Here is a 16,638-nt window from a genome sequence, read left to right as displayed (position 1 = left end):
AATATCCCTGACATGTAACATAGAACATACTAACCCCCTTGTAGTGATTTTCATGTCCGCGGACTACCGCCATGTCCGCGGACACATCGAAAATCTGAGCGTGGTGAATGTAAATTTAAATAGTGTGCTCCATTTCCCCTTTGAAGTTGGCTCTGAAAAGAGCCGTTTTTTTTTTTTTTTTTTTTACAGATGCTTGACAGACACCTGTTATTTTATATTTTTTTTCTTGTTTTTTTTCCTTACTTTACTCCTAAAATCTTCACATAACCTTCTCCAAAGCAACCCTTACATTACAAAATAAAAAGGCATTTCCGGTAAAAGATAAAGAAATGCCATCTTCTTTAAAATTAACAGCATTACTGGCATCAATATTCTCATTGTTACAGAACATACCAGTTCATCGTGGCCATATCCGCACAAACTTGTACAATTCCCTGTACATTGCAATCAGGCACAGTGCTCCACACCACCTCCACTCCTTTGACATCAAAGTTCTTTGCAACATGCCTGCATTCAGCGTACTGCTGTAAACCATACACAAACATATCTCCGAGCACCAACACCCTGACTTTCTCCACTTCTGCCATCTTCACCACACACAGTCTCTTTCAACACAAATCCACAACCTCGACATCTGATTGGCTGATCCGTACAGTCTTCTTTCCATGTTGGATTTCCTGGAAAAACCCGGATTTACCACGCCCTGTCCACGAACAGCCGCGGTGTCCGCGGACGGCGTCCACTTTACTCTCTGTACCATTCCCTCATTGCATACAGCTAAGCAATCACACAATACGAATAACGTCCTCAGAACACCCCCATTTTGTGAATTTTCCAACATTTCAGGACAATTATCATTTCATTATTCTACATATTAACATTACAAATATTATACTTTTATCTTGTACTCTGCACACAATGCTATCTTTCTCCATTAGCAGCTCAGTATACTATATAGAATCCCATAATACAATGCTATTTATTGATATAAATGCATCGTTCAAAGCACTAATAACGGTATGATATTTATTGCAATATCCTCGACACTTTTTTCGGAACATTAGAATGAAAATCCCTAGTACACAAATTCCATGAAAAGTACATACACATGTGATGTCATCAGTGATTTCATCAATGACATTTGCGATGTCATCTTTGATGTCCTGGGTGTTAGTCTTAGCAGTGCATGATGTTGGCGCGAGTTATTTTTCATAGCTTACCATAACTTGCTATTTTCAGGGGTCTTTCGGCTGTACTTAGAACCATAACGTCCTTTAAACAAACTTTTTTTAATATCACGCAAACAATATACAAACATGGCGTGCAAAAACCAACTTCTACAGATGGCTTTACACAGAATGTTGCAAAGTAAGAATTTATGCTCGTTCACAGTGAAGGTCAGCTGCTTCATTTTTTTCTCGGGCCCCGGAGAGGCTCACGAAGCAGACTATAAAGGTTGTATTGTGTTTTGACCTTGACAGACAGAGATTGTGATGAAAGACTTCTCTTGAAGGAGTGTTGCTAAAACGTAAGAGAAGATAAAGATGAAATTTCTGAAACAAAACCACTTTTACATATTATATCACTATGCGAAAGATCGTTGGTACACGCGGAGTCGTATTTTCGGACTGCACCACTCGTAGACAATGGAAATTGCAATTGTACTGTAAGTAACCCTTTACATTACTTTATACCAAATATAATTACAATAGCGTAGCATTAAAGACCGCTGAAGTTGAACTTGTTCGTTGAAAGTGGCATAATGTTTTCTACCACGTACTATCACCGCCGAATTGATCCCCTGTCGTTTAGAGGGCTCTGAAAAAGGCAGAAGACACAGAGTGGGTTAATAGAAATAATTTAACCGGTCTATAGGCGGTCAAACGCTCTACTTGCTGTGCCACTTTACTGTAGCCTGTCAAGTGGCACAGCGAGTACAGCGCTCGCTTTGACATCCGTGCACAGCTTGCTAACGCAAGTTCGAATCCAGGCAAGCCCAAAGTCAGCCTTTCATCCTTCCGTGGTCGATAAATGAGCACCACACACCGTGGTTAATAATAAGCACCGCTTAGATACCTCACAGTTCTTAGCGCTATATGAATGGGAAAATATTATTTTTTTATTATTAACATACTCTGTTGCACTATCTTCGATAGCAAATAGTTTCACGCCCTAATAAATAAAATGATGATTTTCAATGAAGATCGGCTGGTGAGACTAATTTATGTTTTTTAAAACAGGTACGTGGCCCCGTTTTGTCTATGTCACAATTTACAGACTCCAGCGGATGGGGTCTTCAACTGCCAGGTGCAAGTCCAAATATGCAACTTCATGACCCTCACCATTTTATGGGACAATCGCCAAGGACCAATATGCCCTTACGCAGTACTAGCGGCGACAAACAACATACCAACCAATACGGTGGTCTAATGGCTCGTTGTTGGAGCAACCTTCCGATTATCAGAGAGACCATTTACTGCTTTTATCATAAACCAACAGCCTATCTACCGCAAAGGAACAACGTGCGGCTCCAAATAAACTTTTGCTGATCGACAGCAAAGACAATAGCAAATCGCTGAATATTCACTAAACATTTCATGTGAAATAAATGTACTTTACCAAGTGTACAATCCTGCTGTTTACTTTTAAACCACAATTTCATATTCCGAATTGTGACGCACTGAGTTGTAACCTGATCTATCACTCTCTGTACCGCAAAGGAACATCGCGTGTCTCTACATGAACTTTTGCGGATCGACAACAAAGACAAATGCAAATTGCTGAATATTCTCTAAACATTTGATGTCAAATAAATATACTTTACAACATTTACAATCTTGCTCTTTGCTTTTAAATCACAGTTTCATATTCTGAATTGTGGCGCGCTGTGTTGTGACATAATGTGTGTTGTCTTCTGGGTTCTGTGTAAAGTCGCGTAGTACTGGAGACGACTGGGCGCGTTTCATTACGCACCCTGTAACGTCACGGAGAGAGGCGGGGAATATGAATGCTTTGATAATATCAGGCTTAGTGGCGGGAGATATGATTTAGTGTCGCAAAAGCAAGTCAGCCAGGTCAATAGCGCCAGTCATAGGATTATCACATAATGTCGACGCACTCCAGCCGGATTTATCGTTTCTTTAGTGGACAAAAAGTCGGTTGACGCCCCTAGGAAATTGTACTATTAGCGGACAAAAGGAGTGCTCTTAAAACACTTTCACCCTGACAACGAACAATACAAACAACGTTCTCAGAACACCCCCATTTTGTGTAATTGCAACCATTTCGGGACACTGCGAGTGTTCTTAGAACACATTCAACTAGACAAATTACAATACGGACAGCGTCCTGAGGACACCCCCAGTTTGTGTATTTACGAACAATTAAGTACACCGCGAGTGTTCATAGCTCATTTTTACCTTCCTTGCGAACAAAAATGACACATACTCCGTCCTCTAAACACCCCACCATTTAGTTTATTTACAAAATGTCAGAACAGCCGTGTTCTCTGCGGACAAATCGAACGCAACAAAAACGTCTAGCACATAAAAAAACAAAGCATTGAACCTATCTCATACTCCCCCACCCTCCCCAAACACTCTTACACACCAACACACGGCACTAAATACAATTTTTTATCCACGTTTCACTGCGCTGTACGCGGTCGACTGCGAATACAAGATGGCGGGCGCCACAGAAAATCTGACGTGCTCCACGCCCCTCGCCGTCCAATCAGCGAACACGTCGCATGTCCGCGGACATGACGCAAGCCCACGGGCCAATCGGGGTGCTGTCCGCGGAGCGAACAGGGAAGTCCGTCCGCGAAGCGAACGCAGATATCACTAATTCTTTTGCCTTACATTTTTGTCATTTTCACAAAAACTACTGGACGGATTTACACCAAATTTACAAAAGCACGCTTTTGGGACCAGGCCGCCGCTCCTGCCGCAAATTTGGTGTAAATCCGTCCAGCGGTTTGGGCTGTAGCCGTGCGCAAAATTTTTTCCCATTCAGTCTATGGGAAAAAAAAAAGTTTTGGGACCCCCCCTATAACTTTTCCCCCCCTGGACGAATCCTCACCAAACTTTGCAAAAAAATTCAGAGTGACCCAACTACTTTTTTTGCAAAGTTTGGTGAGGATCTGTCCAGGGAGAGAGAAGTTATAAGCCGCCCAAAAAGTGCTCTTCCTATGGAAACAGCAACTTAACCATAACTACATGGCCACTACCGTGGCCATGTAATATATATATATATATATATATATATATATATATATATATATATATTGCTGCTTGAGCGCTGTTCGCTCTCTCTTGCATCTCACAAGGTCTGGGAACACACGTCGTGAGGCGTTGAGACCCAATCGATCGACTGAGACTTGTTTGGAAAACGAACCTCGTGTCTGACGTGTCACTCTGGTATATGGTTATTGTGCCTTAGTTTCCATATGCGGTCTTTATGGCCTAGCAGTAGGGAGACTATATCAGACTTTGGGGTGGTCTCAGGCTTTAAGATTAGCCAGGTCCGAATTACGAAACCTTATGATGAGGGGGAAAGAGGTGGCAGAGTTTAAGTTTTCCTTGTTCTTCATATGGCAACTTGTGGGGGATTAAGTACCTGGGAATCCAATTCATCCCACAACTCTCAGACTAGTATGGGGCTAATTACCCACCCATGTTATCATCTATTGAAGCAGATCTTTAGAAGTGGAAAACCCTTAGGATTTCCAGGATGGGCAGACAGGCAGCAGTAAAGATGGTGACACTCCCTCTGTTGCTTTACCTGTTTCAGGGTCTGCCGCTGGTGGTCCCAAATAGTTTTGTTGGCGAACGGGGGAAAACAATAGGCAATTGGGAGGGCAAGAGGCCAAGGATCAACTGAAACCTACTGATGTCCCCAAGGAGGGATGGATGAATTCCAAATGTATTACGATGTTTCCCAATTGCAGATTATACAAGATTGTTTTTTGGGGCATGGGGGAGGGGGGAGTTGGCAAAGGATCGGGCAGTGGCGAGTCAGGATTTTGGTTACTGCATCAACATAGGCCACGGCACATGTATTTAAGTGGCATCACGAAACTAGTGGCAGATACGTGGGACAAACTGGCAGGGAAATACAGGATCACCTTCCCATCCCTATTCACCCCTATATATAAGAAGCCAAACCTTGGGGGGGCGCTGTTGCGCATGCAGTGAAATGGCTGCTCTTCCGTGAGCTCCTGAGCCACTCCAGGTCAAATCACACAGAAATTCTTTTAAACGGTCTGGTTCTGCCTACAAACCATGTGGGACATAAACTAAGAACTTGTGCCTGCAGCGTCCAAGTTTCGACTCTGTTTGAGGCGTTTTGCTAAAGTTACGCCATTCCGAACAACTGCTTGGGACCGGCGAATCCAACGGCGGCGCGGGAAGAGGAGCCCGACCGCCAGAGAAACACAAGGGCCGCTCGACTCCACTACCGGGGGCACAACATGCCGAATGGTCGTCGGCGCTCCGTTTAAACGTAGAGCGCCCGCTGATCCACCAGATCGACCCGCTGCAAGGAGGCAGGAACTGCTGCTCCCCCCAGCGAAGCAAGACCACACGGCAGCGGTGAGGAGGGGGGGGGCAGGTGACGGATGGCGCGTATCACCCAAGCACAAATCTCCCAGGAGCAGGAGAATCACTGTCCGCCGCCCCCACGCCCCTTGCCACACGCTCCCCCTGGACATTGAATCAGATAAATCAGTCTGCCCAGCTGTAAGAGCGATGTTGCGCGAGGAGCACTTGAGGGCTCGGGACTATGTACAAATCGGATCACCTGCAGACAAGGCTCGCCCAACACGCGAGCAACTGAAACCATGAGACATTAGCACATAAGCTCTGAGACCGCGTGTGGGTGCTGCTGCAGGGGCCCTGAAATCTTTGTGCAAGCACACAATGGACAACATCCGCACACCAGACTCCAAAATATGATTCGAGGCACTAAGGTTAACCATGTAATTAAACAGTGATAATTCCTTGCCAGAAACAGCGCAGTGACCAGGAGCACTTTAACAACGCCTCCCACCAGGAGGCCTGTGGGCCCCCCCCAGGGGGAACTCAGGCCCACAGAAGAGAGGCACCTCAAGACCACGGCAGAGCAGCACTCCGGGAACCAAATAGTGAACGCCATTAACACACGCAGCATAGAAATAACTGTGCAGCGGAGTGTCCTGGATACCTCTACAGGAACTGGCACAATCTACCCAAAAACCGTACACTTGCCACAGGAGCAAGGAACCCTGTCATGGTCCAACGCCTTGACACCCGTTTAGTTACATCTTTAAGACAGTCCTCACAGAAGGAGGCACCTGAACTATCCGGGACGCAATACATCAAACCCTGGACTATTTGGGTTTGAACACTCGAAAACCTTAGCCAAAGTAGAATACTGAGCGGTCCATAGAAACTTGGTTGAGACTCTGGAGTGGTACAATCACAACAGTCGTGTCGAAGGCCGCAGCACGTGTCATACCACCCTAAATTATAGAGCAACGGAGGGAGTAAAACAACTACAGATAGGGGGAATACTACCCTTACACAGCTGGGACAACAGCAGCCGTAGTTCCCTCGTGGGAGGTGAGGACAAACAAGGTTCGCTAACGCCACCACCACAACGCGCCCGACGAGTTGAAAAATAGTCATCAGACAAGCTAGCTACACAACCACAGAATAGCAAAGCAGGCTACTACGGGGAATGACAGGTGTAACACAGCACTCATAGCTACTATATTACGATGCCCAAGGGCCCAGGCCCAAAAAAGGAGAAAGGCGCTATAGAAAAGTTTACCACGGCAACGAAGAAAGCGATTGAGACCACTATGTCCACAGAATCAATGCCACAGCCACTTACACCAACAACGACTGCCGCAATGGAGCCACAGACGGTCTTTGGAGCCATGCAGCAGGGATTCACATCTCTCAATGACAAACTGGACAGCATAACAGCTAACGCAGCATCTATCAAGACGCAACTGGACAAGACTACTAGCCGCATCACTGAGGCCAAGACCCGAATCAGCAACACAGAGGATACGCTGGAAACGCTAAAAAACACTGAAAACTATGGTGAAGGAACTGGGGACAGTAAAAATAAAATGTGAAGATTTGAAAGCTAAATCCAGACGCAACAACATATGCATAATTGGTATGCCAGAGGAAGCATTGAAGGGTCCCAGGGAACAAGGAGTGGAGAAATTGCTGCAGGACCTGCTGGGAGACCCGGGCTGGTCACCCATGTTCATAGTCGAGCATGCTTACAGATCACTGGCACCGAAACCCAAGGCTGGAGCCTTCCCAAGGCCCATCATCGCACGCATGATGAACTACAGGGACAGAGACTTGGTGCTGAGAGCGGCCAGAGAAAAACAGGAATTAAGATGGGAGGCCAACACTATACGCATATTTCCCGACTACATGCTGGCAGTACAGCAGGAAAGACAATCATTCACAGGGGTTAAGAAACTGTTACATGAGCGTAACATTCCCTATGCAATGCTTTGTCCGGCCAGACTGAGGCTACAGTATCAAAACAAAACCTACTACTTCACATTCCCGGAGGAAGCGGCGAGCTTCGGTGAAGCTAACATCTCACAACCAACGTGCCAACCAACGAATGGGTATGACCACTAAAACCTAGAGGTGCTCATTGCTACATAACATGATGAGAGAACAATGATGAGGGGGCGAAGATACCCCCATGTGGGAGCAGTTATAATACAAACAAAATCGGCATTAAATATTGAGTATGATCCCACTATTCAGTATGGGATCAAGTAACAGCAAGCAGGACCGGCCGTGAAGGCCATGAATACTAGGCGTACGGCCTGGATTCCCGCAGCAGAACCCCCTGTTGCAGGTGCACATCTAAGACATGGGAGGGAAAGGGGATGGGCGGATTGACATAGTTAAAGTTTGGGTAACTATGAGGGAGGGGGCGGTGACATGGTGAAGCTTGTTGGGGAACCAGTTGGGGAAGGAGGGAGTTACAGTTAAAAGCACACAGGCAATTCAAAAGTATACAGACACGCACAGCGGGGGGGTGGACATGTCACACATCACCAAATGAGATCACGAGATGAAGGCTAATATACACATGATGAGCTGGAATGTCCGTGGGCTGGGATCTCTGATAAAAAGAAGAAACATTATGGCATACATTGCTAGGCTTGGCCCTAAAATAGTGTTCCTACAGGAAACACACTTATTACAACATCAAGCTGAAAAGTTGGCCCCTACTTGGGGTAAGCACCACTATTACAAATCATATTCAAGTCGCGCTAGGGGAGTAGCGACCCCTATACATAGATCCATACCCTTCACATGCCTCCATACAGAAAGTGATCCGCAGGGCAGGTATGTCTTGGTCCATGGCAACCTCCATGATAGAGAGATGCTATTGCTAAACGTATATGGCCCAAACGTAGACGATCCCGACTTTTACTCCACACTGTTGGGAAATTAGAGAAATTCCCCACAGCCCAACTGGTGTGCGGGGGTTATAAATACCATACTCGATACCGCACATCAGGTCAGCCTAGGACACTCACTAAGGCGGCCCAAAGGATACTTACCCACATGGCCGATCCTGGACTCAGGGACGTGTGGCGCTCGCTGAACACCGCCAAACACGCATACACATTCTATTCCTCGGTGCATGATATGCACTCTAGGATAGAGGTATGGCTTCTCTCTCACAAGGCACTTGGCTGGATCACAGACACACATATCTACCCGAGGTCATACTCAGACCATTTCCCCCATTCAGATAACACTGCAAATCCCAGAGATTAAAATACACAGACCTCCATGGAGGTTCAAATCGGCAGCACTGCAAGACCAGGTTTACAAGTCAACATTATCACAACATATCCAAGAATACTTTGAGATAAATGAGGGTTTGGTGCCCAGCCAATCGGTGCTCGGGCAGGCGTTCAAGCTGTGCACTAGAGGCATAGCAATGTCAACCGAATTCGGAGGATTGAGGGATATCCGCAGGGATCTAGCACGACGGGAGACAGACATCGCCCAAATACAACAGTACACACAAGCGCCGTCCACGCCAATGAGGATAGGCATCAAAACCAAGATAGATGAATTTAGAGAGGCTGCAGACCGCGAGATTCGCTACTTCGATAGGCCAGCTGCAGCGCGCCGATATGGGGAACAAGAACACCCGGGTAGACTATTGGCTAGGATGGTACGTGGGGAACAAGGGCCAAAGGTTATTCCATGTATAACAAGGATTGATGGGTCTGTGACCACAGACCGAGTGGAGATTGAGGGGGCATTCTTTGACTTTTATAAGTGTCTCTTCTCACCATAGAGCACTGCCACAGAGCAGGAGATAGACCAATACTTAGCCCAGATACCAACAACACTTCTATCTGATGCCACTAGGGAGACCCTGGAATCCCTGTTTACTGACGCCGAGATAATTGAAGCCACAAAAGCACTGCCCAACGGGAAAGCCCCCGGCTCTGATGGCCTTCGCACAGAATTCTATAAAGAATTTGCACCACTCCTTGTCCCCAAACTACACGCCGTTTGGGCCGAGGCCCTAGAAAAATGGGAGCTACCGGGAACCCCAAGAGCAGCAGTAATCACTCTACAGCTTAAACCAGGGAAGCCCCCGAAGACTGTGGCTCCTACTGGCCACTATCATTAATAAATTCAGACGCTAAGATATTTGCAAAGATCCTGGCCACACGATTAACACCACTAATGATGCATATGGTCCATCAAGACCAAGCAGGATTTATAACGGGCAGATCCACGGCTATGAATATAAGAGCTGCCACAAAATTCTAGCAGCAATGCCCCAAGAATCACAAGCAGTGGCAGTCTCATTGGATATGCAGAAGGCCTTTGATACGGTATATTGGCCCTTCCTGTTCAGGGTCCTACACAATTACGGGTTTGGCCCTAACTTTATTAAATGGATCAGGGTTCTCTATACACGCCCCTATGCCAGGATAAGTATAAATGGCACATTATCAGAATTACTGGAACTACTAGGGGGCACCCGTCAAGGCTGTCCACTGTCCCCCTACTCTTTGCTCTAGTGATTGAACCCCTAGCAGATATACTTAGGTCTCGATATAGCAAATATGGAATATCGCATGAGCGGAAATTAGAGATCATTACACTATACGCTGACGATATCTTGCTATACTTAAAAAAATTTTTAAAAAAAAACGGCACACACCCTGGGTAAATTCCTGTCAGTGGTCAAAACATTTGGCGAGTACTCTGGCCTGAAATTAAACTCGGTCAAATCGGAGGTTTTCCCCCTCACAGATGCAACAATAGAACCAATTGATTTGCATGGCCTTATCTGGAACCCGGTACATATCAAATACTTGGGGGTGCACGTAGCCAGCACAGCAGAGCTTACCCGCGCATTGAACTATAACGCCCTTGCAGACGCCTTATGCGTCAAGATGTCCTGTTGGAGCGCCCTGCCAATATCACTGATGGGGCGAATCGCTCTTGTAAAAATGGTAATTCTACCCAAACTCTTATAATTATTTGCCACCCTGCCGGTATGGCAGGGGAGGGCATTGTTTGCAAAAATGGGGGCCGCATGCACTGCAGTGGTGCGGGGCGGTCACTCTAAGTTGAGATGGAGGATCCTCACAGACCAGTACCCGCAAGGTGGCCTAAAGGCTCCAGATTCCGAGATTTACTATTTGGCAGCACAGGCACAATATGCGGCACAATGGGCGTCAGATTTCCTTGATCCCAAGGAAATAACGAGTAATGACCCAATACCAAAAGAAGCCATACTATTCCATGATACGACAACGTCACGCCCCAAACACTAGAACACTATTAACCCCACACTGGTCACAACCACAGCCTGGGCAAAGATAGTTGACTTACATGGCACTGGCACATTGTATCATCCAAGTATGCCAATCTGGGGTGCCCACTACATACCACCCACTATGGAAAGAGAAGTAGCGGCACATTGGGGCGCAAGGGGAATCATGCAATGGGGAAAATTATTCTGAGATAAGCATTTTGTGACCTGGGAAATCCTCAAAGACACAGAGATACACCGAAAAACAAGCTATACTACATGCAAATAAAGTCTGCCATGGCAAAGACATGGTCAAAGTTCCCGGCAGAACCAACGATAAACCTGGGCGTGGGCCTGGGATACATGTTCACTGCTGGGATGGGGAGAGTATCAGCTTCGACACTTTACAAAACCATTATCCAAACCCGCCCACCAGTGACACATAATGCCAGAGAGACGTGGGAACAGGACCTGGGACAAGTGATCACCGACAACCAATGCTCACGAATATGTGCTTAAACAAATCCATATCGTGCAATGCCAGATACAAACTGATTCACTATAAGGTCATACATAGACTGCATTATACCCCAGCCAAACTGAAACGTATATATCCCACCCACTGAAGGTTTGTGTCCTAGGTGCGGTTGTGTGACAGCCGACACTTTTCACATGTTCTGGTCTTGCACACATCTAAGGGATTACTGGGCAGAGATCGGCAACACACTAGTTGACATGGCCGACGAGCCTATTGAATGGTCACCGATGATATGTTTACTGGGGGCCACAGGGAAGATGAATCCAATATGGTGGAAATTATTGAACGTTAGCCTACTACTTGCTAAGAGAGCGATATTACTGAAATGGAAAAGCAAAAATCCCCCCACTAAGAATGACTGGGACAGTGACATGTTGTGGGCGAATGACAACAAGGAGATATACACTGACTCACTATAAGTAGCTACGAGACCTAAAAATATCAAGCCGAACGTAAAGAAATGATGTGATGTGCACTGCTTTCTTTCTCCCCTTTCGCTTACTATCCTTTGTGTTTGACAATGTATAAATTGTGTGTTTGGCATGCCCATGTGACTTGCTGTGCCTGTGTGTCATTATAAATAAAGTTAAAAAAAAATAAAAACAAGCCAAACCTTTCATCGGGAACAGAACCGGGGTCATTTATTCAATGACAAAAAAGAGGATGTTACAGACTTTCGATATGTTTCAGGGTGGATGAAGACGAAAGGCTGCGGTACTTTCAGATAAAGCACTGGCTTCTTGACTCAGGTCAAAACAGCGGTTATACTCCAGCTAACGCCTTTTCGAAAAAAGTTCCTTTCCATGCATGATGGGTCAAAGAGCATTATATCGGACATCTATAAAATCCTGGACTAGGCCCTCAACCCCTCTGGGCAGCATGGCCATATATCTAACGGTGGGAGAAGTCGATTGGGAGGGAAATGAGCAGGGAAAACTGGGAAAGATTGTGGAGGCTGGTATCCAGGGTGGCCAAGGCATCCCAATTACAGGAATGTTGGTATAAATTGATATTCAGGTGGCACTATACCCCAGCATGTCTTCATAAGATTTACCCTGGGTCCTCATAGAATTGCTGAAGGGGTGTGGGGAGGTAGGCACCTGGACCCACATTTGGTTGAGATGCCCCAAAATTGAACTATTCTGGAGGAAGGTGCACGAGGCACAAATTCAGGCTTTCTGGGAAGAGGCAAGTGTGCACCTGGAGGAAGTGTTACTGGGGTTGTACGAAGGGGCCAGGGATGTGGGGGCCAATCCAGAGGCCGGAGGAAGGCCCGAACAATGCTCACATTAGCGTCTATGTTGCTCATAGCACAGCGATGGAAGGCAGCAAATACTCCCACACTCAAAGACTGGAGGAGCAAGGTTTGGGACTTCGTGGCCCTGGAATGGGCAACATATGCAAAGAACAACTTACCTTGCTTTGCTAGTGACTGGAGGTTTTGTCCCTCGTAAAGTAAGATTTCAAAGCCCAATGATTCCCCCAGCGCCTGAAACTGTTGGACTTGTCTAGCCAGAATGATAAGGTTACAGCTTTTCACTGAGAGATGCATAGATTTGCCCCAGTTGGGGGAGGGCAGGGAGAGGAGGAGAACAGTAGAAGGGGTAATAATGCAGCTATGTTTACAGTAGCTGTTTCCCACTTGTTAAAAATGTATAAAATGAACTTGGAAAAGAAATAGGATTACACCATCAAAGAATAATCAGTGCAAATATTCCCTATAGCATTTTGCTTACTGGTCCTTTCCCATTATGCAGACAGCTTGCTTATAAATTGAACCCACAACCCTGCAGATCAGCTTCTTACCTGAGTGAAATACATTCGGGATGAGTTGGCACCAAGCAGTTTGCTCTCAATGTGCTGCTGCACATGTTCAATAACACTGTCTTCATGCAGGAAATGTACTTCATGCTTGGTAGGGTGCACGTTAACATCTACGTTATGAGGGGCAATTTCCAGGCTGGGAAAAGTGCAAACCAAAATCCTTAATAAATTTGAGGGAGAAGAAATATTTATATACAATGCTTTCAACATATTAAGTGGCGGCATGCTCACCTCAGATATAGGAACGGGTGAGTATTCTTTGGCAGATAAGCAGCATAAACCGTTTCAATGGATTTCCGTAAGGCAGACGACTCAACCAATCTTCCTGAGTGTCAGAGGGCAAACGAAATTACATTTTAATCCAAAACAAAAACTGAAAAAAACTGTCAACCATAACACTAAGTTTCCATTACCTTAATGTACAAAATACACATATGCATGTGTTTGGAGGGAATGGAGCATAATGAGCTCAGAGTAGATGGATATGGAAAAAAGTCCTGGTCTAATACTAACCTTGCATTTTGAGTTTACAAATTTCTTTAGTCAAGTTTGCGATATATGTCGCACTAAATAAGTATGGGAACTAGGCAGCCTATTTTATTATTTTAAATGCTTTACATATTCTTTAAAGTCAAACATCAACTCATTACCCATGGAATACATTTTACCAACCTAGATGACATTTTAGTGTTGAAATGACTATTTTATGCTTGGTGGTGCAAGATTGAATGAGTTGAAATAAAATAAATTATACACTTGCTCTGAAAGTGAGCCTAAGCAGCAGCTTTGGTAAAAGTGGATTTACACTAATTCAAGTAGGGCAACAACATTTAATAAACAATAATAAAGTTACCTTTATAATAATGAATCACTAACTCCTTGCTTTCCCTCCTTCAGAACTGGTTTGGGGCCCCTCTAGACATCAAATCCACAGGTACAAATGTTAACTGTTTTAGAATGTTTCCCCAACCATCAATCTAACTAGTGCTTGCCTTCCTTTGCTTCCCAGGCCTCATCCGATTCAGGGGTCGATTCATGGAATTAATGTGCGCCGAAAATTCCGGCGCAGAGGTGCCAAAACGTGCGAATCGCAGGAAAAGTGCGAAAATCGCAGTGCAAGCGCGAAAATCGCAGGAAAATCAGCGCACAGCGATTCATGGAAGTCCGTGCGCGAGAAAAATATTGGATGTGCGCTAAAAATGTGCACTGCGCACGCCGGCGCACAGGTCATCCAACAGCGTGCGCCACGGCCACTGCGAAATCGCATATAGCGCGGCGCACATCACAAAAGTAGGCGGAACACGGGGCATAACACTCGGAATGGGGAACAACGCGTGAAAATATGGGCGTCACGGGGGGAAATACAGGAGGCAAGTGCGCGGAACGCCCACACGCTCGCCTACAACCCGTATTCATGGAATCGAACAGGGCAAACCAGCGCACGGTCAAAGACGCGCACAGGGCCAAACAAGTATGCCACAAGAAAGCAGGCGGTAGCGCCCCTGCGACTGAAAAAAATGTGCGCTAACAAAAAGCACCCATATACAGCCATGATGAATGGCCCATACAGTGGCCCTCTAGGACAAATGAGGTGCAAAGGGGCACCGACAAACACGGACACCCGCTGTGCGAAAAATAGCGTGTGCGCGTGTTCCTGGGTGCGCGGGAAGTTCCACACGCGATTAGCCTGGGTACGTGTACTTCGGGGTGCGCGGGAAGTTCCACACGCGATTAGCCTGGGTACGTGTACTATGGGGTGCGTGGGAAGTTCCACACGCGATTGGCCTGGGTAGGTGGGGGTGCGTGGGAAGTTCCACACGCGATTGGCCTGGGTACGTGTACTACGGGGTGCGCGGTAAGTTCCACACGCGATTGGCCTGGCTAGGTGGGGGTGCGCAGGAAGTCCCACACGCGATTGGCCTGGGTACGTGTATTTCGGGGTGCGCGGGAAGTTCCACACACGATTGACCTGGGTACATGTATTCCGATGTGCGCGGAAGATTCACACGCGATTTCTGCAGGGTACGTGTATTTCGGTGGTGCCGGGGAATGCTACACGTGATTTGGCCATGTGGGTCCCCCCAGGTGTTCCCTCTACACCCTCCACGGCCCCTGCAGGCAGCCCACACCACAGGGTACTACCCTGCACCCCTGCTCATGTCCCACAGGCAACCCATCCACCATGGCCATGCCCACCAGCCAACCCACATGTCACCTTGCACTACTGATCACCAACACATGTCTCCCACCACCCCCACCCCCCAGCAGTGCAGGGGCAGCCTCCACCAGGCCCCCACTCATGTCTCCCACCAACCCCACCCCCCAGCCACCAGGGGCAGCCTCCACCAGGCCCCCACTCATGTCTCCCACCACCCCCACCCCCAGCAGTGCAGGGGCAGCCTCCACCAGGCCCCCACTCATGTCTCCCACCACCCTCAGCCCCCAGCCACCACGGGCAGCCTCCACCAGGCCCCCACTCATGTCTCCCACCACCCTCACCCCCCAGCCACCACGGGCAGCCTCCACCAGGCCCCCACGCATGTCTACCACCACCCCCAACCCCCAGCCACCAGGGGCAGCCTCCTCCAGGCCCCCACTCATGTCTCCCACCACCCCCACCCCCCAGCAGTGCAGGGGCAGCCTCCACCAGGCCCCCACTCATGTCCCCTATTACCCCCACCCCCCAGCCACCAGGGGCAGCCTCCACCAGGCCCCCACTCATGTCTCGCACCACCCCCACCCCCCAGCAGTGCCGGGGCAGCCTCCACCAGGCCCCCACTCATGTCTACCACCACCCCCACCCCCCAGCAACCAGGGGCAGCCTCCACCAGGCCCCCACTCATGTCTCCCACCACCCCCACCCCCCAGCAGTGCAGGGGCAGCCTCCACCAGGCCCCCACTCATGTCTACCACCACCCCCACCCCCCAGGCGCAGCCTCCACCAGGCCCCCACTCATGTCTCCCACCACCCCACCCCCCAGCAGTGCAGAGGCAGCCTCCACCAGGCCCCCTCTCATGTCACCCACCACCCCCACCCCCCAGCCACCAGGGGCAGCCTCCACCAGGCCCCCACTCATGTCTACCACCACCCCCACCCCGAGCCACCAGGGGCAGCCTCCACCAGGCCCCCACTCATGTCTACCACCACCCCCACCCCGCAGCCACGAGGGGCAGCCTCCACCAGGCCCCCACTCATGTCTCCCACCACCCCCACCCCCCAGCCACCAGGGGCAGCCTCCACCAGGCCCCTACTCATGTCTACCACCTCCCCCACCCCCAGCAGTGCAGGGGCAGCCTCCACCAGGCCCCCACTCATGTCTCCCACCACCCCCAGCCACCAGGGGCAGCCTCCACCAGGCCCCCACTCATGTCTCCCACCACCCCCACCCCCCAGCAGTGCAGGGGCACCCTCCACCAGGCCCCCACTCATGTCTACCACCACCCCCACCCCC

At 48.3% G+C, this 16,638-nt stretch overlaps 1 protein-coding gene across 2 annotated transcripts in view; it reads right to left on the bottom strand.

Annotated features, from left to right (window-relative positions):
* Positions 1 to 16,638, bottom strand: part of MLH1 (mutL homolog 1) — a 949,066-nt gene that overhangs the window by 410,123 nt on the left and 522,305 nt on the right. For both annotated transcript variants that reach the window (XM_069613203.1, XM_069613202.1), the window contains exons 10-11: positions 13,418 to 13,511; positions 13,169 to 13,322 (exon numbers count right to left, since the gene is read on the bottom strand). In XM_069613203.1, coding sequence (XP_069469304.1) covers positions 13,169 to 13,322; positions 13,418 to 13,511 — 248 coding nt within the window. The remainder of the gene's footprint in view (positions 1 to 13,168; positions 13,323 to 13,417; positions 13,512 to 16,638) is intronic.

Source organism: Ambystoma mexicanum, chromosome 5p, assembly GCF_040938575.1.
Source record: "Ambystoma mexicanum isolate Mex_15411 chromosome 5p, UKY_AmexF1_1, whole genome shotgun sequence".
NCBI classification, from domain to species: Eukaryota; Metazoa; Chordata; class Amphibia; order Caudata; family Ambystomatidae; genus Ambystoma; species Ambystoma mexicanum.
The sequence above is the reverse complement of the archived record's forward strand: the minus strand, read 5'-3'. Positions and strand labels throughout refer to the sequence as shown.